This window comes from Rhinoderma darwinii, chromosome 12, assembly GCF_050947455.1.
Source record: "Rhinoderma darwinii isolate aRhiDar2 chromosome 12, aRhiDar2.hap1, whole genome shotgun sequence".
Lineage (NCBI taxonomy): Eukaryota > Metazoa > Chordata > Amphibia > Anura > Rhinodermatidae > Rhinoderma > Rhinoderma darwinii.
In genome coordinates, this window is record NC_134698.1 from 38,243,693 (window position 1) to 38,269,010 (window position 25,318).

The 25,318-nt window shown below is 42.4% G+C and overlaps 1 protein-coding gene across 7 annotated transcripts in view; it reads right to left on the minus strand.

Annotated features, from left to right (window-relative positions):
- Nucleotides 1-25,318, minus strand: part of NPAS3 (neuronal PAS domain protein 3) — a 573,247-nt gene that overhangs the window by 236,605 nt on the left and 311,324 nt on the right. For all 7 annotated transcript variants that reach the window (XM_075844509.1, XM_075844510.1, XM_075844508.1 and 4 more), the window contains one exon: nucleotides 1,590-1,672. In XM_075844509.1, the coding sequence (XP_075700624.1) occupies nucleotides 1,590-1,672 (83 nt within the window). The remainder of the gene's footprint in view (nucleotides 1-1,589; nucleotides 1,673-25,318) is intronic.

Below are 25,318 nucleotides of genomic sequence, written 5' to 3' on the forward strand. Positions count from 1 at the left end.
ATAATGTTAGGATGCTTGGGATACCTGAGAAGGTGGAGGGACCTAATCCAGACTCCTATTTCGAGAAATGGCTAATAGATGTATTTGGAAAGGACACTTCGACCCCCTTATTTGCCGTGGAAAGAACCCACAGAGTGCCTACTATAGTATATATGGGGCAGCATAGTATATAAGGGGTAGCATAGTATATAGGGGAAGTATAGTATATAAGGGGCAGCATAATATATAAGGGGCAGCATAGTATATAGGGGCAGCATAGTATATAGGAGGCAGCATAGTATATAGGAGGCAGCATAGTATATAGGAGGCAGCATAGTATATAGGAGAAAGCACAGATATCTTCATTTTATCTGTTTCACTTGCAAATACATATATAGACACACACACACACACACACACACTGGACTGTATACACATACAACACACAGACATATATACACACACAGGCACTTACCATCTCTCCTTGCTCCACAGGCTCACAGGCTTCTCGAAGGAAGGGCTGCAAGCAGGGCGTCCTCCTCTTCCCTTGCTCCTCAGCTCGTTTACTCCGTGTATGTAACTAAGAGTAAAGAACAGAGCAGAAGCAGAGCCCAGTAGCGCCCCCTACATGCTAGGAGGGTGCATTGCCCTGTGCACTCGCACAGGTCGCACACCCCTAAGGCCGGCCCTGGAGCAGGAGGAGGCTAAGCACTGGAGAGGGACGGAACAGCGACGCAAAAGGCACTGTAAGTATACTATTGACAAGAGCTGCGAGCAGGGACAGAGCACCGCTGGCAGCGGCTTAACAGTTAGATTGTATTTGTCTATAATTGTGACTTACACAACAATCAGACCACATTTTATTAGTAATCAATGTAGAAATCCAGGTAATTCCAAAAGGCTCATTTTCTTTTTCTTGCAACTGAATATGGTGGAAGCAGACCACCTGCCACTACAACTTTAATTTTGCAAACATGTACTGATCAGAATTTACAAATAGTTTGGACTATTTTAATGGACGACTACAAAGAAGTCTTGCTATATACCTACATCGATGAAAGAAATGATGAAGTATCAGGTGTCTTTTCCATCAGTTCTATCAACTTGCTACACATAAATACAACTCATTGTCAGCAATAGATATCAACATTATCTATTTCAGATAAATACTTTCCCGCTGCACATTCGTTTCATATTAAAATAATGCAATCATTTTAATAACTCAGATCAACCAATAACAACATACAAACATAATAATACAGAAAACAACATTAAACGGAAAGCAACGGTTCCGTTAGAATTACCATTGTTTTCAAAGGTAATTATTTTGTTTCAGTTGCTATCCGTTTTTCTCCGTTCGCTAGGTTTAAGTTTTTTTTCACGAAAACAAAAGTTCTGCAGACTGCACTTTTGCTTCAGTCAAAAAAAACAAAAAACAGAAACCTAGCGAACGGAGACAAACGGAAGCAACTGAAACAAAAGAATTACCATTAAAATAATTTTTTTCATAAATTTTGTGATCATTTAAGGTTACGGTAATTCTATTCTGATCAAGAATCTCACTGTGTCATTATATATTTTGAGTATATGACATAAAGAAGGTTCTGTACCTGTAGGATGTGACTCCCAAGGTGAGAATCAAAGATATCAATGGCCAAAGAGCTGGGGCTTCTTCTCCTCTGGGATCCTATAACTAAAAAGAAAAGCTCTTTAGTACAAGACTGAGTCACACATTTATCATATCATAAATTCTACATGGCTTCGGCAGTCAACCACAGAAGATTATGACAATTTTGTCTAACTGGTCTATTCACAGATGTCATCAAATAATAGTCTTTAGTGAACTAATTCGTAAGCATTTTATCACTCCAAAATCTATTCCATATTTATTTATTGCTTTCTAATCCCATACTTTAAAGGAACACTCAGGCCCTGTTCACACGGAGGAATTTGCAGGCAGAAAAAAATCTGTCTCAAAGTTCCTGAAGGAATTTGGAGGCAGATTTTGACCTGCCTGCACTTTCTTGCTGCGGTTATCGCAGCGTTTTTCACCCGCGGCCATTGAGCACCGCAAGCAAAAAAACGCTTTCTCTGCCTCTCATTAATTTCAATGGGAGGTCAGAGAAGGAACCGCGGCAAGAAAGAGCATGCTGCTTTTTTTTTACCGCTGAAAGTCGCCATGGAAAAAATGCCACCAGTTTTTGTTGCGTTTTTTAGCCAATGTTTGAGTCGTTTTTGACCTCTTTATTGGGCAGGCAAAGGAAAGCAAAAACCGCGACGACGTACGGCCGCGGATGTTTGCCGTGTTTTTTTCCATCCTCCATTGATTTCAATGGGGTTTTTGAGGCAGAAAACGTCTCAAGAAAGGTCATGTCGCTTTTTTTACCATGAACAGACAAAAAGCTCTCGGGGAAAAAACGCCTCTGAATCCCATTGAAATCAATTGGAGAAGATTTGGGGCTTTTTTTCTGCTGATTCCGCTGCGGTTCCCACTTTGTAAAGCCTAAAAAAGTGCTATAAATTTGGTATCGCCAGAATAGTACTGACCCGCAGAATAAAGTTGACAAGTAATTAACTGGTTCCCGACCGCTGGCTGTGTTTTTACGGCCAGCGTCAGGTTCCTTAAAACCCGCGCCATAGACTATTTACGGCTCGGGTTTTAACTTGCTGCCCGAGCGATCAGGCAGCTGAATGTCGGGTCTCCGGCTGTCAGTGACTGCCGGTGACGCTGAGGAGAGGATAGAAGCAGCTTTCGCTGCTTCTGTCTTCTCTGATGACTTGTACACAGGGCTCAATGAACACTGTGCATAGGAATAGAGGCAGCGGCCGTGCCGCTGTCTCTATTGCTCCCGGTGTTCATGTGACTGGTCACATGATCGCTGGGTGCCGTTACTGACAGACTGCTGCTGGGTCTTACTAAATCCAGCACAGCCCTATTAGTGACAATCGTCACTATGAGAGGGCTGATTTCCCCTGTAACTGGGGCTGCTGTGCAGCTCCAGTTACAGTGGAAAAGCCTGGAGTAAAAGAAAGAAAAAAAAAAAGTTCCCCAAAGGTCTTTTTTTTACCTTTGAGGGACAGACCATAGTAATAAAAAAATAAAAGTAAAGAAAAAAAAAACGTCCGTCCCCCCCCACCAATCATTGTTGTAACGCTAGCGCTGACCCAATTACCCTAATATAGACATGTAATATATTAAAATTTACGGTAGACAATGACGATCACAAATAAAAGGTCTATTTTAGGGTAAAACGATGCTATTACCAAAAAAAATAGCTGAAAAGTAAAAAAGCTTATTTTTTTACTATTATTTTAAAACTTTAAGAATGAAAATTCTAAAATAGCAAAAAGGATGTATATAAAAATGATAAAAAAAGAAACCTGCATTGTCTATGGAAAAAACATCGCAAAAATCACGTAGTTAGGGCTAAACGGTGTCTGGTCCTGAAGGCTCAAAATAGCCCGGTCCTGAACTGGTTAATAACACATAGTGAACACTGTATTAAAAAAAAAAAAAAACACGATGCCAGAATTGCTGTTTTTGGGTCACCTTGCCTCCCAAAAAAAGGATAAAAAGTGATCAAAACGTCGAATGTAGCCCAAAGTGGTACCAATAAAAACTACAGCTCGTCCCGCAAAAAACATCCCTCATACCGCTACGTCTATGAAAAAATAAAATAAGTTAAGGCTCCAATGAGTCAGGAAAAAATATATCCAGTTGTGCAGGTTTGAGGTGAACATTGAGGTGCTAAAATTAAGGAACCAGGAAGCGTAGGACTGAAACATATCTGCTGGAAGTGAGGGCGTCCGTATTATACCAGGACAACACTTCCCAGCTAAATTTCCCAAACTGCAAAGGTGCGGAGTGTGTAACTCAAGGACATTTATCAGTGTGACACTGGCCTGTGCATAAAGGATTGCTTCACAGTGTAAGGGCTTATTCAGACGAACGTGATATACGTCCGTGCAACGCGCGTGATTTTCACGCGCGTCGCACGGACCTATATTAGTCTATGGGGCCGTGCAGAAAGGTGCGTGATTCTTACGCAGCGTGAGTCCGCTGCGAAAAACTCACGACATGTCCGTTCTTTGGGCGTATTTTGCGCATCACGCACCCATTCAAGTCAATGGGTGTGTGAAAATCACGCATGCCACACGGAAGCACTTCCGTGGGACGTGCGTGATTCGCGCAACAGCAGTGAAAAGTATGAATGAAAACAGAAAAGCATCAAGTACTTTTCTGTTAACAAACATACAAACAGAGTGTCATAATGATGGTGGATGTGCGAACATCACGCATCATACGGGGCTGACACACGGAGCTGTTAAGTCCATGTGACCGCTGCAGCCTGTTATTAGCCTGTGATTGGCTGCAGCCGTCACTTAGACTGAAACGTCATCCTGGGAGGCCGGACTGGAGACAGAAGCAGGGAGTTCTCGGTAAGTAGGAACTTCTATTTTTTTTACAGGTAGCTGTATATTGGGATCGGTAGTCACTGTCCCGGGTGCAGAAACAGTTACTGCCGATCGCTTAACTCTTTCAGCACCCTGGACAGTGACTATGTACTGACGTCTCCTAGCAACGCTCCCGTAATTACGGGAGCCCCATTGACTTCCTCAGTCTGGCTGTAGACCTAGAAATACATAGGTCCAGCCAGAATGAAGAAATGTCAAGTTAAAAAAGCAAGACGCATCCGCAGCACACATAACATGTGCATGACAGCTGCGGACTTCATTGCGGAAATTAGAATCTCCATTGAAGTCAATGGAGAAATTCCGCCATGAGTCCGCCACTGCTCCGCAACACACAGAGCATGCTGCGGACACCAAATTCCGCTCCGCAGCCTATGCTCCGCAGCGGAATTTTACGCCTCGTCTAAACGAACACTGCTAAATTAAAGTGTAAGTCAATGGACAAACGGCTCCGCTGCGGATTAACGCTGCGGAGCGTCCGCAGCGGAATTTAAGTGAAATTCCGCCACGTGTGAACCCAGCCTAATACTGCAAACAAAGCTACTACCAAGCAAAATCCGCGCTTCAAAAGCCAAATGGCACTGGTTCCCTACCGAGCCCTATACTGAGCCCAAACAGCTGTTTACCTCCACATATATGGCATCGCCATACCCGGGAGAACCCTTTTTTACAATTTTTGGGGTGTGTCTGCAGTGGCACAAGCTGGGCACGACATATTTGCCACTGGAATGGCATATCTAGGAAAATATTTTTTTTTTACCACAGCGCATTCATTTATGGAAAAGACCTGTGATGCGAAAATGCTCACTACACCCGTTGACAAATCCCTTGAAGGGTGTAGTCTCCAAATTGTGAAAAACTTTGCGCTAAAGCTAGAGCTTATTGGAAAAAAATGTAATGTTTATTTTCACTGTCCAATTCTAACAAAATCTATGAAACACCTGTGGGGTCAAAATGCTCACTACACCCCTAGATGAATTCCTCAAGGGGTATAGTTTCCCAAATGGTGTCACTTTTGGGGAGTTTCCCCTGTTTTGGTCCCACAGGGGCTTTGGAAAAGCGACATGGTGCCAAGAAACCAATCCAGCAAAATCTACAGAAGTATTGCAGTGTATTATAAATGCGATCGGATAATCGCATAGTGAAGTCCCCCAGTGGGACTAGTAAAAAAGTTAACAAAAAGTTTAATAAAAAGTGAAAAAAAAAAAGTGAAAAAAAAATAAATTAAAAACACACTTTTCCCCCTTACAAACTGCTCTATTATTAACAAACCAAATAAAGTAAAAAAGTTACACATATTTGGTATTGCCACGTCCGTAACGACCCCAACTATAAACTTATTACATCATTTAACCCGCACGGTAAACGTCGTAAAAAATAAAATTAAAAAACATGAAAAAATTGCTGTTTTCTTTGAATCCAGCTTTAAAAAAAAATGGCATAAAAACAGATCAAAAAGTCGCATTTACGCCAAAATGGTACCGATAAAAACTACAAGTCCTCCCGCAAAAAAAAGCAGTCCTACAATTACATCAGCGAAAAAATAAAAACGTTACGGCTCTTCAAATATGGAGACACAAAAACAAATAATTTTGAAAAAAAAGTGTTGTCACTGTGTAAAACATACAAATACTGTACAAATTTGGTATCGTTGCAATCGCAACAACCCACTGAATAAAGTTATTGTGTTATTTATACCACACTGTAAACGGTGTAAATTTAAGGACGCAAAAAAGTGTGGCAAAATTGCTGTTTTTTTCTATTCCCCCCCCCCAAAAAGTTAATAAAAGTTAATCAATAAATTTTATGTACCCCAAAATAGTGCTATTAAAAATTAAAACTTGTCCTGCAAAAAACAAGACCTTAAACAGCTATGTCGACGCAAAAATAAAAAGGTTATAGCTCTTTGAATGAGACGATGGAAAAACGTAAAAAATGGCTTGGCCATTAAGGTCTAAAATGGGCTGGTCATTAAGGGGTTAAGAAACTTTCTAAATGCTGTTTTGAATACTTTCAGGGGTGCAGTTTTTAAAATGGGGTGATTTATGGGGGCTTGTATTGTATGGGCGTCTCAAAGCCACTTCACAACTGAACTGGTCCCTGTAAAAATAGACTTTTGAAAATTTCTTGAAAATGTGAGAAAATTCTTCTAAAGTTGTTAGTCTTGTAACATCCTAAAAAAAATAAAAGGATGTAGAGAAATGGGAAATGTTAATAAGCAACTATTTTGTGTGGTATAACTATCTGTCTTACAAGCAGATACATTAACATTTTTAAAACTGCAAATTTTTCACTAAATTTTGGCCGTTTTTCACAATTAAATACTGACTGTATCGACCAAATTTTACCAGTAGCATGAAGTCGAATGTGTCACAAGAAAACAGTCTCAGAATGGCTTGGATAGTTAAAAGCATTCCAAAGTTATTACCACATAAAGTGAGACACGTCAGATTTTAAAAATAAGGCTCAAGATGGTAAAAAGTGGCTGCAGCGGGAAGGGGTTAAAGGGGTATTCCCATGTGGGACATTTATAACATATCCATAGGATGTCATAAATGTCAGATAGATGCGGGTCCCACCTCTATGTCCAGATTGGGGCCCCCTAAAGCCCGTTCAGCCGCTCTGTGTTGTGACTGAATGAGGTGAATTCCGACCATGAAAAAGGTTATATGGTCGTGAGTTAAGTAAACAGTGTAACTCGCTGAGATACACTGATTCCGTAAGTCCAATAGAACTGAATGGTAGTTACAGAAACAGCGTAGCTCGCATGCTACGCTGCTTTCGTAACTGACATTCACTTCTATGGTAGCTACGGAAACAGCGTAGCTCAGCGAGCTACGCTGTTTCCATAACTCCCGACAATATAACCAGGAAGTGGCCGGTAGTCAGTGAGATCAGACAAAGCTAGAACAGGGTTTAGGAGGCCATCCATCACAGACATCCATCACCCATAGCAATCGCTATTGAAAAGACCATGACATATTGGTTTAACGTGAAAATAATTCTACCATGCATTACAGGTGTTTTTGTAGCCTGCTACGAGATGTGAAGAGGGCCGTACATGTGTACCATGACTATACTGAGTGTATGTGTACAATTATGGACCTATAGTTTTAATGGTTGCTCATAAATTATGGAACATTACATGGGCATTTCTATGTTTAACAATAATTAAAGTATAGAACAAATACAGAATTTCTTTATTAAGTTGCTCTAAATGGCTTTGCCCATATGCATTAATAGTGTCCTGTAATTCGTGTCTATGGGTCATCCACCATGTAGTCCTGAAGACAGGTAATGAAATATTGGTTTGCAGTTGAAAGTTCATGTAATCCAGTAAATGAACATCTAGGACCTCGGCAGCCACCATTGTTCAGTAATTGAATATCCATGTGATGAGTCCTCTATATCTACATCAACCCATCAATTGTTGTTCAGCAATTTATTATCTGTGTTCGGAAACTCCTGTAGCGGTTTCTGAGCAGCTCTCTATTTGTGGACCTCAGGCTGTATTGCAAATACCATGAGAAGCTCTAAGTGTTGGGCGTTGGGAATAGAAAAAGCGAGCAGTTCACTCCATATTACTCTGAATTCAAAATGACACCTGAGTGCCATAGTGCCAAGTCCTGATTAACGAGGTGTAATTAACCTGCTCGTTGTGAGAAACCGAAATTAAAATTAATCCATTAAAAGTTTTTTAATTTTTTTTTCTTTTAATTGAAAAAACTACAGTAAAACAAATCTGTCTAAAACTCTTCCACTTTATGTCTCCTAATTTTCTTCGTTATATGATTATCATTTGGAGAAGAACAATTACGTACGTTGTACACATTTGATGCTGTGCTGCGGAGGGGTCAAACAGCCTGTTATGTAGGTATCAGTACAAAATACTTTTAGCTCAAACATTTTGTGCATCTTCGGCATTGGCTTTTAGTCTACATTTCCGTCTTTACATCAGGATGACTTGAAGGACATCGGATGCTTTTAATAAAATAACTATGGCTACATGGCCGCAGCTCACAGCAGAGATTTTGGTGTCATGTCAGTCACAGATCTCAGTCTAATCATTCATGTTATTATGCAGTGTAAGAGGCAAACATTACTGCTCGGTGAAAGTATAATTCAGTCTATGTCAAAACAAATGTGGTAACGCTAAATACCTACTGGGTAACAGAATGTGTTATCCTTCAAGTCGTCTAACAACGGCTTTCACAATGGTAGCACATAACATTTTAGTGCCTAGGTGGCAGCACCTGCAGTGATGATTTTTTTTTTTCCGCAAACATTCAATTTTTTTATGTGCTATGTATTGGGGTAGGGGAGATTAGAACAGAAACAGACATAGTAGAATAGGATAACATTATACACAGTGGAAGACAGTCAATCAATGGCCACATTTGAAAGTCTTATGTGTCTTTGAAAGGTACCAGTATGCAAGAAAAGTCCAAGTAAATTTTTTAATGCTTTATTGTGAAGCACTGAAGCAAATGACAGCGACATTTCGGCACACAGGGCACAGGGCCTCCGCAAGCTGTATATATCATAGGCATCATATGAGAAAGGCCTGTTTGCCGAAACATCGCTGGTATGTGATTTCTGCTCCATAATAAAACATTACGGACCTTTCTTCTATATTGGACTTTTATGGTGGATCTAAGTGGAACTAGTACGCCTCGAACCTAACCTGAAGCATATGACACGTATTTGGTCCGTTCATACTGTATAAGGTGGAAGTGTGTGAAGACGACGGCCAATATGAATGGCAGGTTGAGTCATTTATTAACTGAAAAAAAGAAATAATAATAAGGGCATGGCCCCACGTGGCGTATTTCTTCCGCAACTGTCCGCATCAATGCCGCACAGAATCTGCGTTGCAGATTCTGTTGCGGATCTGCCCAAAATGTGCAGTAAATTGATGCGGACTGGCCGTTGCGTATTGAGGTGAAAGTACTTCCCTTCTCTCTATCAGTGCAGGATAGAGAGAAGGGCCAGCACTTTCCCTAGTGAAAGTAAAAGAATTTCATACTTACCGGCCGTTGTCTTGGTGACGCGTCCCTCTTTCGGCATCCAGCCCGACCTCCCTGGATGACGCGGCAGTCCATGTGACCGCTGCAGCCTGTGATTGGCTGCAGCCGTCACTTAGACTGAAACGTCATCCTGGGAAGCCGGACTGGAGACAGAAGCAGGGAGTTCTCGGTAAGTATGAACTTCTATTTTTTGAGTTGAAACTAATTAATGTGTTGTCCGTAAGAGACAGTAGATGTAACAGCAACAAAGCTCTTGAGCTGAATTTATTCACTTACAATCCTTCTACGGGAAATTATACATTACAAATAGCTGAGAAAAGAGTACAACTGGCGCCAACACTAAAAAAAAAGAAGCAGGACAGATACTAAGGATTTGTGGGTATAAGGAAGCATGGTTTTGGTAGAAACCCATAATAAAAGTATGTGGCTCTTGTAATATATCTTTGTTAGGCACATCTTGTACACTATTGCACCTTTACACTACCATGCTGCAGAGATTACATTACACTTTAAATTTTAACTTAATTAAATGTAATTCAATTGTTAATAAGACTATTAGAGTAAGCACCAAATGTACAAACCTCACAGTTTCAAAGGTAATGTGAGAATTTTCATTATTTGGTTAATTTAGAAAATAGGCCCTTCTCAGAATTTGTTTTATTAAGGTGTATGCTACACAGGAAGTGTAAATATAAACTGATAGTAAGGACTACCCTCCTCTTTCACTAGAGATATGCCACCCCTCCTGCACTCCACTATGACCTTGTCCTGTGACCTTGGTCTCAGAATCTCGGCTTCAGCCACTGGTGGGCCACCAGCATGCATTTCATATGCAGATGAGATCTGATATATGCAGATCGGATGCAATATATGCAAATCTAAATCATTCAGATGTAAATTATCTGCCCCAAAGCATGTTGACTGTGCGAAAGAGCCTGTGTGTGTATATCTCAGTCTGTGCGAGTGTGGCTGTTTGTGTCAAACACAGAATCTGACGGCAAGAGAAGAATTGCTTGACCTATCTACGTGAAGACTAGCCTTTGCCCTTCTGTCTGTCTCTTAAGGTTTTGTTTTCTTTCCTATAACAATAAATATCTCTGCATAATGTAGCAGTCTGACTGTTCTGCAAAAATACATCACTTATAGCATTACAGTATAGACATGAACCAGTCCAATGAACTACAATGGTTTTTGTTTTTTTTAAGCCAAATCATCTCTCTCAGCAGGTGGTACCCTAAAGCTTCAGTGTGTCTCATTGTAGACACTCTCTGCTTACATAGCTCCCTCTAGACATGCTAAGCCCAAAAAACTCTTTGTATCATTTGTACTCTATATTTCTGTGGCAACTTTTATGTCTCCAGTACTTTTTCTATGACACACTTTTCTTTTGTTCAGTGCCAGCCCTATATGATGCTCTTGTTCTTGTAGGAGGTAAAAGCCATGGGACTATGGCAGAACTACTATCCCTTAAACAGAACAAGGCTCATTCAGGAGTGTGAGAGCTCTATCTCATTGCCCAGATCAGCCACAGCCCCCCGTGGGTTCCCTCCACATGGAGAATCTCCTTATGAATGGGAAAGATGTTTAGCTCTTGAAGTTACTAAGCAACTTGTTCTGCCCTCACAGTACACAAGTGTGGGGCAGCTCAGGAGACAAGGAAAATAATTTTGAAAGGGGTGCAGTGTCGTCATCTGAAAAGTATGCAGGCATATGTAACCTTTCTGCTCTGTGCGAACAATCCGCAAAGCACTCAAAAGAAAAAGCCTTCCCCCTTCAGTATATCTGACAATGTGAACGCCAGGATTTCAATGTGTAATATTGTAGGTGATAGATAAAACACAATTTACTTAAAAACAGCAGAAGCAGAGTGTCGAACTATAGTGTCAATGAAGGCAGCAAGTTAAAAAGACCATTTATTTAGCCAACAAAATCGGTTGAAATTGATAGCTTTCAGAACACATCAGGTATGAAACAGAAAACCGAAACAAATACTCAAAACATCATAAGCCCCTAGTCAGAGTTTTTTTTTGGCGAAGATTTTGACGCGGAAACCACGTCTGAATCAGCGCCAAAAAATTGCCACAATCACACCCATTGATTTTGATGGGTGGCAGAGGCGCTTTTTCACGGGCGGAAGGAATTCTGAGGCAGATTCTTTCTACCTGCAAAAAAACTCTGTGTGAACAGGGCCCTAAGAAATAAATTGTAAACAAATCTGAAATGTTGTGTAGTATTTAGAAACATTTTCTGAACCCAGTCCAGAACTTGGGAACTGCTGCATCATGGAATAGGGATTGTTTATTTATATGCTGAGCATCTGTATAGGTGGTTTCTAGGTGCCTGGGACCCATATATAGAAAATATGGATAGCTATTAAGGCATCCTGTAAAGGCAAGTGGTATGTAAATAAAGCCCTTTACAGCAGCGTTCACTAAGAGTAAGGGCTTATTGAGACGAACGAGTGTAAGGTCGAACGTGGAAGACGGCCATTTTTCATGTCTGAGTCACACCTGTGCGGGACTTGTTTTCACAGATTCCTCATAGACTTTAGTCTAATGAGGGATCCGTGAAAATGGACGAAAATAGGACAAGCTCCCGGGGGGCCTATGGCCGCCCAAAGTACAATGTCGTTTTGTTGCGTTTTTTGCCGCGATTTTGCCACGAATCGATGCAAACCGTGACGAAACGGTATTGTATATGTCCTGCAAAAGGACCTTTAGACATAAGGTCACATGACCTCATCTCTGAAGTTCTTACTACTGTTTAGAGACCTGCTGGTCACATGACCGCAGGTCCTTGAGCAGCAGCAGAATTCCACAGAGAAGACTGAGGTGAGCTGCTATGTAAGTATAAGGGGATGGATTTGTTTAAGGGGTCTGTATTTAAGGTATCTGCATTTAAGGGGTCTGGTGTGTGGTCTGTATTTAGGGGGTTTGTATTTAGGGGGTCTGGTGTGGGGTCAGTATTTAGGGGGCCTGGTTTGAGGACTGTATTTAGAGGGTCTGGTCTGTATTTAGGAGGTTTGGTGTCTGTATTAGTTTAAGGGGTCTGGGGTCTGAGGTCCGTATCAGTTTAAGGGGCTTAGGATCTGTATATTTAGGGGTCTGTTCGTTTAAGGGGTCTGTATTTGGGGGGGTCTGTATTAGTATGACGTCAGGGGTCTGTAGGGGGGTCTGGTCTGGGGTCTGTATTAGTTTATGGGGTATATTTAAGGGGCCTGTTCTAGGGTCTGTATTAGTTTAGGGGTCTTTATTTAGGGGTCTGTATTTAGGGGTCTGGTCTGGGGTCTGTATTACTTAAGGGAGTCAGGTCTGAGGTCATTATTAGTGTAGAGGGTCAGGTCTGGGGTCTGTATTTAGGGGGTCTGTATTCGTTTGAGGTCTGGGGTCTGTATTTAGGGGTCTGGGGTCTGTATTAGTTTATGGGTTCTGTATTTAGGGGGCCTGCTCGAGGGTCTTTATTTACGGGTCTGTATTAGTTTAGGGTTTTGGTCTGGGGTCTGTATTAAGGGAGTCAGGTCTGGGGTCATTATTAATGTAGGGGGTCAGGTCTGGGGTCTGTATTTAGAGGTCTGGTCTGAGGTCTGTATTTATTTAGGGTGCTTGTTCTGGGGGCTGTATTGTTTAGGGGGGTCTGGTCAGGGGACATCGATAGGTCCTCAGTATAAAAAACGGTCTGTGCCCGGACAACCCCTTTAATGTATGGTTCTGGGCCTTGGTGTCTAAATTTGTGTATTTCTATAGAGGCTGGAAATGGCTGCAGAAGTGATGGGCACAGATGTCTCATCAGGAGAAGTTGCCATAACGGTCTGCGTCAGATGGAGAAGAAAAGAAAACGGCTCCCATCAGAGAAGACATCCCTTGTGAGTCACTGGATCTATAGGGGTTCTGTCCCCTCTCCTGACGTGTCTGTTGTAGGTAATCCTTATATTCTACATATCATCTTGTACCCAGGACTAATAGACAAATGTGTGTTACCATTCCCATTGTCAATGGGATGTGTCCCTACACAGTGTGATACTGTCAGCGATGGTTGGAGACTGTCAGCATGTAGGGACACAGCCCTTTGACAAGGGGAATCGAAACAACCATTTGTCAATGCTTGCACAGAAAGGTGGTGTTCACTATAGACACGGCAGAGCGGCGGTGGGAAAGTGGGGCCCAAGTTTGTGGAACAGCCCAGGGCCTATGGTCTACTTAATCCGCCACTGTATATAACTCATATTAATTTCATAGGGAGGTAGTATTCTTGAGATTATTTCTTGTTTGTACTTTGTTATGGCTGTAATGGCTACCTTGGAAAAGCCCATTTAGTACAAGACATTGATGTAGATGCGAATGCAGACATGAATAATTTCTGGGCCATCTGTAAGCTCGCCAGCTATTAAGGCTAGAGTGAACTGACCATTGTGAGGCCACAGACGATAGGCTTCATCCTGAATGAAATGGATTTTTATTTTCCTTGTTACAAAGTGAACAATGTACTATTTGCTCCTTAGCATAAATAATACTAGTGATTAGAAAAAAAGGTCGTTTTTTTTCAGAAATAGAGCCTCGTCTTTTGTCCAGGGTCTGTCTCAATACAACAGCTTTATTTTTAAAAAAATAAATAAATACACACATCTTATTAGTTTTATAACAGGATTATTTAATCTACCGTATTCACAACATGAAGATCAGATATGTTTATTTATTTTTCTTTTAGACTTCAATACTATATAGAACAGAATAGAATTTGGTATAAGCAGGACTGGTCGGTCAAGTTATGGACAGAATATAAAGTGATAGGAGCCTCCAGTGGAAATATTCCTGACACCTGAATGTGAGGATGGAGCAGCTCATATCCAGTTGAGTGAGCAGACAGCAGCACCTTGCCCTTCTACCCCTCCTTTCTGGGTCTCTGAAGCGTGACCTGCAGACTGGGCAGGCTTCCTACGTATATACCAACTACAACCCGCACCATGGCTCTGACTTCTAATGGATACAATTACACCATGTCTATGTGCTCCCCTTACCTGTCATGTAAGAGGGTCCGCAGAGGAGAAGGCAGACAGGTGCTTTCACACTAGGACTGGGGGACAAAAAATCCTGAGAGGTGCTGCCTGTAAGCATCTATCTATGTATGTGCATGGACAAGTAAAACTGTAGGCTCATAATGTAATATTACCCAAAAATTAGGCATTCAAAGTAGTGTGCACATGTTACATGCACAAAATAAATTGGAAAGGTACTCTCCATGTAGCCTGAGGAAATATGAATATAATGCATAGTTGTTGCCATTTTTGTGGTCTACTATTTGGTGCTGCCCTACTAAACACGCACATTAAGGGCTTGTCCACACACAGCGGAATTGCTGCAGAAAATGTCAGCAGCAACTCCGTTGAAAAACGCAGACCTTCCGCTGCGGCAACAACTTTTTTTACGGCAGAAAATGGTGCGTAAATTGCTGCATTTTTCCCAATGCAAGGAGATGGTGATATCTCCTCTGAAAACGCAGGAATTCTGTGCACATTCCGCAGCAGGAATTGACGTGCTGCTGTCTGAAAAATACGCACCGCAGGTTCATTTCTGCTGTGAATTTTTACGCAGCCTGTGGATGAGATATGTAAAATCTCACCCACTATGCTGCTACTGTATTCTGCTGCGTTTTTTCCGTCCAAAAATCCGCAGCGTGTGGACGAGTCCTAAAACTGCACACATAAGAGTTCATGTAGGATGTAGTGCAAACATTCAGCAGTAATGCATATATCGAAGATTCTTTGTCATTTATTTCAGGGTTTCATTTATGAAAACTAAACTAGTGTAAAAAAAACAGTAGAAGTGTTCCTCCCAGCAACAAATCAGATGCCATAAAGGGGATTTTGGGGCCTCCATGGTCCATATTTAGGCTGACATTGCGGTATGGGTACACCTATTTTTTTTTACATTTAAGAATGTTGGAGGATATGATTTTTCAGCCCCTTGTCTGCACTCCCCATAACTGCTCATTGAGAGTTGCATCAGGCATGAGCCAATTCATATGGGCCAAATTAAGGAATTTGTCTCATGTTTCACTACAAATAAGTCACCAATGAAATGTAAAATAAATTAAAAGATGGAGCCATTTGGTATCGTTAGACACAGTTCCTGTTCCCTATTCCCAGGGGTCTGTGCCATGAACCTCCTGATTGACTGGCAATTACTATAGAACTGGAGACACTCTGTCTGTAGGCTGACTGGGTCCTCACAGTGTAAGGGTATGTTCACACGCACAAGTTAAAAACGGCAGAAATTTTCAGAGAAAACAGCCTCTGATTTTCAGCCGTTTTTTAAGCATCAAGTTTTTTAATGTTTTTTTTTGCGGCCATTTATGGAGCTGTTTTTCTATTGACAATGAAAAATTGCTACAAAAAATGCTCAAGTGACATGCACTTCTTTTTACAGGGAGTTTTTTTATGTGCCGTTTCTTCAAACAGCCACATAAAAAAAGCCCCGTTGGAACGAAACGCCGTTTTTCCCATTGAAATGAATGGGCAGATGTTTGGAGGCGTTCAGCTTCTGTTTTTTCAGCCGTTTTTTGGGGCTTTTACGGCCAGAAAAAAGGCTGAAAATAAGTTCTGTGAACATACCCTTAGTGTGGCAAGCAGTACTATATGTACGTTGAAGCAAATAATAAACACCAGCGGGTGTTTGTGCACATGGAATGTTCCACACAAACTCATACACACAGTATGTAAATTTATTACTATATTGAATGGTAGAAATATTTAACCCCTTCCCACACCTTGGCGTAAATGCACGTCCAGATGAGCAGTAACTTCACGCACCAGCTCGTGCAGTTCCATCCGCGCTTTGACAGTTAACCGCTGCACAGCGCTACATCGCAGCGGTGGTTAACTGCAGGGTGTCTGCCTTGCTCTCCGTGTTGCCGATCAGCGGCCCATCGGCACTAATTTCGGCAATTAACCCCTTCGACGCGACTGACGATTGCGATCGCCGCATTTAAGAGGTTTAGAGCAGATCGGCAGCCCCCACCTGCATTTGCGGGGGCTGGCGATCTTTGTCACGGCAACCGGAGGCAAGACAATCGACTTCGGGCTGCCATGTACAGAAGCTAGGCTTCCTGTCAGAGTGACGGTCACGTCACAATGAGTTAGAATACATTACACTACGTAGGTAGTATAATGTTTTCTAGCAGCGATCAGCGCTTCAAGTCCAAATGTCCCCTAGTGGGATAAGTAAAAAAAGATAATAAAAATGTTTAAAAAAAAGTGTAAAAATAAAAGTTACATAAACAAAAAATGCTTTTTTTCCTATAATAAGTCTTTTATTAGAGAAAAAAAATTAACACGTTAAAAAAAGTACACATATCTGGTATCACCGCGTTCATAACGACCCCAACTATAAAACTATAGTACTATTTTTCCCGCCAAAAAAATTAGTAAAAAAACCAATGCTAGAATCACTTTTTTTGTCACAAAATATAGAATAAAAAGTGATCAAATAGTCGCATGTACGCCAAAATAGTACCAATAAAAATTACAACCCGTCCCGCATAAAACAATAATAATAAAATAATTAAAAACATTGTCAGAATTTATGGTTTATGGTCACCTTGCTTGCCAAAAAATGGAATAAAAAGTGATCAAAAAAATTGCATGTACCCCAAAATGGTACCAATGAAAACTACAGATTGTCCCGCAACAAATAAGCCCTCACACAGCTCCAGTGAAGAAAAAAGAAAGAAGTTCTGGCTCTCAGAATATGGTGATGCAAAATGTGCAGTGTTCCAAAAGCTGAGAAGATCTGCACCCATTTACCAGTGCGACACTGGCCACATATCTAAAGATTATTATTTATTTACCCCATTATTATACCCTCTTATTATGCCCTGATGTACCCCGCACAGATTACATATGCCCCCATATTATAAACTGAAATACCAGCAAAACGCCAAACAGAACTAGTACCAAGCAAAATCTGCGCTCCAAAAGCCAAATGTCGCTCCCTCCATTCTAAGCCCTACAGCATGTCCAAACAGCAGTTTACGTCCACCGATATGGCATCGCCACACCCGGGGAGAACCTGGTTAATATTTTATGAGGTATTTGTCTTCAGTGGCTCAAACTGGGCACAACATATAGTGCACTAAAATTATTACAATTAAATTATTAAGTTAAATTATTACTAAAATTATTAAAATTATGTTATTACCACATAAAGTGACACGTCAGATTTGAAAAATCGGCTTCGTCCTGAAGGCCAAAACAGGCTCAGTCCTGAAGGGGTTAAGCACTGCATGAAAATATTTTGTTATAGTGTAGTGGTATTATTTTAACTCCGAATTATTTGGACACCATAATATGATAGTGGTGTTATTTGAGCATATTATACTGAGCTTTGTATAAAAGGTGTTAGTTTGGCACTGTGTGGCAGTGTCATTGGGCACTGTAGGACAATATTATGAAGGAACTGTGGAGTCATTATATAAACACTTTGAATAATGCTATAACATTGATATAAAGTATAACCGGTATTCCTTTACGCTTAAAAACATCAACTTTATTCAACGGTCCAGGAAAAGCACATAATGAATGCTTACATATTTCAGACATCTTGTGTGTCCTTAGTCATAGCTATGACTAAACCGCATCACCTGAAAGGTAACCTGAACTTATGCTCTGCACAAAACTATTTGGGTGAAGTGACTTTTAGAATTGGTTCGAATCTTTTCATTGAACAACAAGAGACATTTCCCTTATCAATGTAACAGATGTGGCTACCAGCATCTCACCTAATCGACATGGCTACTCAGGAATAAAGGAGGAAGAGAACGTGGATTATGGACAAAGAGTTAATTGGATATAGACACAGTGGACAAACATCCTATGGACGAGTCATAAATGAGACCTGTGGATACTCGAGTAAGGGGTCGTTCACATATGTCCGCTGCCCCTGCGTGTTCCCTCCGTTGCATTACGGAATAGCCGGAGGGAAACTGATGCCAGAACGAATTCCATAGTTTTTTATGGGATCTGTTCTGGCACAGGGGACATCAGTTGTGGTGCCGTACGGTGCTGGACCTGTGAAGGAGCTGCAGCATTTTTGGGTCCGGCTCCCAGGGAGCCGTATCCTATCTTAATTAACTGTGGCTGGATGAACCCCGGCGGGAAGGTGGATGTGAGCAGGAGCGGAATTTAGTGACCCACCCCTGTAGATAGTGCCACTGTAGTTGATTCCCTTAAGGAGGAGCCCTTGAGACCACTGTCGATATATGGACAGTGATGTCAGGGGTTAATAGGCGCAGAATCCCCGGAAATTTCATTGCCGGGGTTTCCCCTCCAAGTAGCGCCCCTGACGTCATACCTGCCAAACATCCCGGATTCAGCGGGACAGTCCCGGATTCCTCAAGACGCAGATATAGCTGAACCCAATGCTGAAGCAGGGAACTGTCTGCTCCCTGCTTCAGAATTAGTTCAGAGCGGAGGAGCAACAGGGAGCTCCTCTGCTTGCGGAGGACTCTCCGGGCACAGCGCTACTTTCAGCGCTTTGCTCGGGGAAGCACTTGACATTATTGTCCATATATGGAGAGTGACGTCAGTGGCTACTGTTGAGCAGAATCACCGTTGCCGATGATCTGGCCGGGGATTATGCTCCTAGAGAAAACCCCTGAGGTTACTGTCCATATATGGACATTGACGTCAGGGACTCCTCCTGGAGCGGATCATTGGCAACGGGGATTCCGCTCAATCAGTAGCCACTGACGTCGCTATCCATATATGGACAGTGACGTCAAGGGCTTCCCTGAGCACAGCGCTTAAAGTAGCACTGTGCCCTGGGAATCCTTGGCGAGTGGAGAAGCACCCTCTGCTCCTCCGATGTGAACAAATTCTGAAGCAGGCACCTGATGGTTCCCTGCTTCAGTATAAGTTAAACTGTTGACAGCGGGACATACCCCCAGCCATCCGGAACTAGGGATGTCACGGACCAGAATTTGGACTTCAATATCGATACTTTGTGTAGTATTGCGATTTCGATACCAAAACGATAATTTGGCAACAGTAAAAAAAAAAAAAAAGTTCTTCCATTTTCTGATGTGAGGCACGTGGTGCGATGAATTTTGAATGTGCCTCACATTAATAGTAATTAACCCCATCATGTTTCTCAATCATAATGAGTTAATGTGTAATAAAAAAAAAAAGTTCTTCCATTTTCTTATGTGAGGCACGAGGTGCGATGTATTTTGAATGTGCCTCACATTAATAGTAATTAACCCCATCGTGTTTCTCAGTCATAATAGATTAATGTGTAAGGTACATGATGGGGTTAATTACTATTAATGTGAGGAACATGGAGGTTAAATTCATCACACCTCGTGCCTCACGTTAATAAGTGAAAGTTTTTTGTTTTTTTACAGCGTACACAAAAAATTGTTGTGCAGGTTATTACGGCCGCGCCAATACCGAATATGTGTATGTTTTATGTATTGAGACTAATTTTAATGTTTATTGTAAAAAAAAAGGTGTATGTGTATTTTTTACATTTAATATTAATTTATGTTTTTGCTTTATTTTTAAACATTAATGTACTGGCATATATCTATATGCCAGTACATTTGCCTGTGTGCGTACAGTACACAGGCAGTTGTTAGGAGATACCTAAGTATACTCTAACAGGAAATATGGTAAGACGGCCCTGGGGTCCTTCAATGGACCCTGGGCTGTCTGGCCATATATGGTATGGCCCTCGATCCTGTGACGCGAACCAAGGGGCATCCCATCTTCTCATTTTCTCCTGAATGCTGCAGTCCGCTTTGATCGCAGCATTCAGGGGAATAACGGCGGAGATGAAAGGTTTCTCTGATCTCCGCCGTTATAGAGCAGGGCTGCGGCTGTGTAATACAGCCATTGCCCCGCTCCTGACATTAAGTGCGCGCGCGGTCAGCATGAGGTGATGCGGCCGGCGCTGCACTAATGAGCAGCGGTTCAGACACTGAACACAGAACATGGGGGTGTTTTGTAGTGCGCCCGCCATGCTCTGTCTTCACTGCTGCCGCTCATTAGTGTAGTGCTGTCCGCATCACATCATCCTGACGGCGCGCACATGTCAGGACTCAGGTGCGGTGCAATGGCTGTATTGCACAGCTGCAGCCCCGCTCATACAGTGAAGGAAATAAGTATTTGATCCCTTGCTGATTTTGTAAGTTTGCCCACTGTCAAAGACATGAACAGTCTAGAATTTTTAGGCTAGGTTAATTTTACCAGTGAGAGATAGATTATATTAAAAAAAAAAAAAGAAAATCACATAGTCAAAATTATACATATTTATTTGCATTGTGCACAGAGAAATAAGTATTTGATCCCCTACCAACCATTAAGAGTTCTGCCTCCTTGGTGCCTTTATTAAAGACAGCTGTCTTAAATGGTCACCTGTATAAAAGACTCCTGTCTACAGACTCAATTAATCAGTCTGACTCTAACCTCTACAACATGGGCAAGAACAAAGAGCTTTCTAAGGATGTCAGGGACAAGATCATAGACCTGCACAAGGCTACAAAACCATAAGTAAGACGCTGGGTGAGAAGGAGACAACTGTTGGTGCAATAGTAAGAAAATGTAAGACATACAAAATGACTGTCAATCGACATCGATCTGGGGCTCCATGCAAATTCTCACCTCGTGGGGTATCCTTGATCCCGAGGAAGGTGAGAGCTCAGCCGAAAACTACACGGGGGGAACTTGTTAATGATCTCAAGGCAGCTGGTACCACAGTCACCAAGAAAACCATTGGTAACACATTACGCCGTAATGGATTAAAATCCTGCAGTGCCCGCAAGGTCCCCCTGCTCAAGAAGGCACATGTACAGGCCCATCTGAAGTTTGCAAATGAACATCTGGATGATTCTGAGAGTGATTGGGAGAAGGTGCTGTGGTCAGATGAGACTAAAATTTAGCTCTTTGGCATTAACTCAACTCGCCGTGTTTGGAGGAAGAGAAATGCTGCCTATGACCCAAAGAACACCGTCCCCACTGTCAAGCATGGAGGTGGAAACATTATGTTTTGGGGGTGTTTCTCTGCTAAGGGCACAGGACTACTTCACCGCATCAATGGGAGAATGGATGGAGCCATGTACCGTCAAATCCTGAGTGACAACCTCCTTCCCTCCACCAGGACATTAAAAATGGCTCGTGGCTGGGTCTTCCAGCACGACAATGACCCGAAACATACCGCCAAGGCAACAAAGGAGTGTCTCAAAAAGAAGCACATTAAGGTCATGGAGTAGCCTAGCCAGTCTCCAGACCTTAATCCCATCGAAAACTTATGTAGGGAGCTGAAGATCCGAGATGCCAAGCGACAGCCTCGAAATCTTAATGATTTACAGATGATCTGCAAAGAGGAGTGGGCCAAAATTCCATCTAACATGTGTGCAAACCTCATCATCAACTACAAAAAACGTCTGACTGTTGTGCTTGCCAACAAGGGTTTTGCCACCAAGTATTAAGTCTTGTTTGCCAAAGGGATCAAATACTTATTTCTCTGTGCACAATGCAAAAAAATATATATAATTTTGACTATGTGATTTTTTTTTTTTTTTTATATAATCTATCTCTCACTGGTAAAATTAACCTAGCCTAAAAATTCTAGACTGTTCATGCCTTTGACAGTGGGCAAACTTACAAAATCAGCAAGGGATCAAATACTTATTTCCTTCACTGTACATTCATGTGTTACTGTGCTAAGCTGTGCGGCCGCACAGCTTAGTATCGAAATACATGAAACAACGGTATCGAACCGTTTGGGGGTGCACGGTATCTAAACCGTATCGAGCCGTTTGGGGGTGCACGGTACCGAGACCGTATCGAAGTTTCGATGCATCGTGCATCCCTACCCGGGACAGCGGGACACCACTCGGAATCCGGGACTATCTCGCTGAATCTGGGACAGTTGGGAGGTAGTCAGGGGCTCCGCTTGGAGCGGAATCCCCGGCAATGCTATGACCGGGGATTCTGCTCCCAGCTCAAATCCACCTGCCCGCCGGGTGCTACCGGAAAGTGGATGCGGAAGCACCCGGCGTTCATACGGCTACAATGTACTAAGATAGGATACGGCGCCGGGCCTTCCTAGGAGCCGGACCCAGAAACGCTGAAAGTAACGTTTTTGGACACGGCTCCCAGGGAGGTCCGGCGCCGCATGGCGCCACAACTTACGTACCCCGTGCCAGAACAGATCCCCTAGAAAGATATGAAAAAAAATATTTGTAGTCGAGGGCAGACCGACCACCAAACTCTCAAGACCATCCTTCACATCCTGCCTTCTGGATGAAGCAATCCCTGTTCTTTTTGGAACAGAGGGAAGAAAAAGCCCCGGGTTTGTGACGGACAACTATAATGTCCTTCTTGCCACTCACATTAGCAACAGCGTGCTGACCAAGTTCAGAGGAGGCTGCTACTATGTATGTATGTATGTATGTATGTATGTATGTATGTATGTATATATGTATGTATGTGGGCAGCCTCTGCTGGGTAGGGGGAGGCCAAGTAGCATAGAACCTAATTGCAAGGTAATGAAAATAAGTGCCACCTATGAAGAAAAGCTTATTCTCTCTTTCAAAGTATTTTTAAAGGAGCAATTTCATTAAGAAAAGCTAATGTTTGTATGCAAACTATTTGTCTCCTTATTTATTTCTTAATGTGAGATATTGCTTAAAATAGGAAAGACTTGATATGAACATAATGATTTTACTATGAGAAAGCTGAGCCAAATGTAGCAAAACATCTTTGCATCTATATAGTATAAATATAAATCTTGTCATCTAAGAATGTCTATGTGATTTAGATCAAATCTTCATATCTGGCCACTTTCTCCACAACTACTTTGATAATAGGTAGGTTATACAAAATGTCGAGAGGCACCGTGCTTTTAAATCAATCTGTTAGGTTTAAAATTAAGTTTAGTTTACTCACAAAATATGAATTTTCGGAAATAGGCTGCAAAACAAAATAATACAGACCTTACTGACAATTGACCCCATTATCCCATAGCATTTACTTATGATCACAGCATTTAGTGACAGCCGGCCACCTCCACACTTCAAGAAAATACACCTTTACATTGGAGGTTACGTTAAAACTTACTGCACATAAGATCTTATGAAGCTGTCTGTCATGGACAACTCGACTGCGGCTACAGACGGCACAGGGGTGAAGAGAGGGAGGCATGCATTACACAGAGAGGATGGGTGGAAACAGGGAGAATCAGCAACAACCTGCGGATGGTGTTCCATCCTGCCGAACAAGACGATAACTCATCCAGGCAGAAAAATATCAGCGCTGAGGGAATACAAGAGCTGCCTGAGTGTAATTAGAGAGTAACCTGCACTAGAACACGCTACAAGGATCCATTTGCACACAAGGGAGTTTCCAGACAGATATGCGTCACAATGGATTAACTAAATCCATTACAACGTTACCACAGAACACAGTACGCGGTTACTGAATAGTTTCCTTCTTTGATTTGCAGTGTGTAATATACTAGCCAATGACTTGTGCCCAGTGCCCTCTGTCCAGTAAAAAAAACAACATATTTTTATGACTGGCATTGTGCTCGGAGGCTTATCTGCTCTAAGAATTTGACCTGTTCTTGTTCTGTGTATATGCTGACTAAGGGCCTTTTTACACGGGCCAATGATCGGGCAAACAAGCCATCATACAAATGCTCGTTCCCGATCATTGCCCTGTGTAAACAGGGCAACAATCAGTCGATGAACGGGGGAAACGCTCGTCTATCGGCTAATCTGCTCGTTTATGAAGCACAATATAGTATCGTTGTCGGCAGCACATCTCCCTGTGTAAACGGAGATGTGCTGTCAACAAGATGGAAATGTATGGGCACGAACGATCGTAGTAATGATCGCTTGTCCTCATACATAACCAAATATAGCTCCTTATGAAAGTCGCAAACGAGTGCCGATCAACGAGCTGCATCGTTGTTGATTGCTCGTTTTCACAGCCCATATCGGGTTGTGTAATAGGACCTTAAGGCTATGTTCACATCACGTCTTTTGGCCTACGTTTCACATAAATGCCGGGAAAAGCTTCTGTATACGTTATACTTAGGCCTCATTTACACGAGCGTAATATACGCGCGTGCGACGCGCGTGCTTTTCACGCGTGTCGTACGCACCTATATTAGTCTATGGGGCAGTGTAGACGATGCGTGAATTTTGCGCAGCGCGAGTGCGTTGCGTAAAACTCACGACAGGTTCTATAATTGTGCGTTTTTCGCGCATCACGCAGCCATTGAAGTCAATGGGTGCGTGAAAACCACGCATGCCGCACGGAAGCACTTCCGTGCGAACTGCGTGATTCGCGCAAGTGCTGTCAAAAGGATGAATGTAAACAGAAAAGCACCACGTGCTTTTCTGTTTACAAACATCCAAACGGAGTGTCAAATTAGAGATGAGCGCACCGAACTTCACCGGGTTCGGCCGAACTCGTTTTGACCGAACCCGGCAAAAAATGTACGGGTACGCGACGGCAGGAGACAGTCACTGTCCACGGTGCTGAAAGAGTTAAACTGGTTCAGCACCATGGACAGTGACTTCCGATCACAATATACATGAACGTGTAAAAAAAAAAAGAAGTTCTGACTTACCGAGAACTCCCGGCTTCTTCCTCCAGTCTGACCTCCCGGGATGACAATTCTGTCCAAGTGACAGCTGCAGCCAATCACAGGCCAAGCACAGCCTGCAGCCAATCACAGGCTGCAGCGGTCTCATGGACTGCCGCGTCATCCTGGGAGGTGGGGCCGGATGACAAGATAGGGACGCGTCACCAAGGCAACGGCCGGGAGACCGGACTG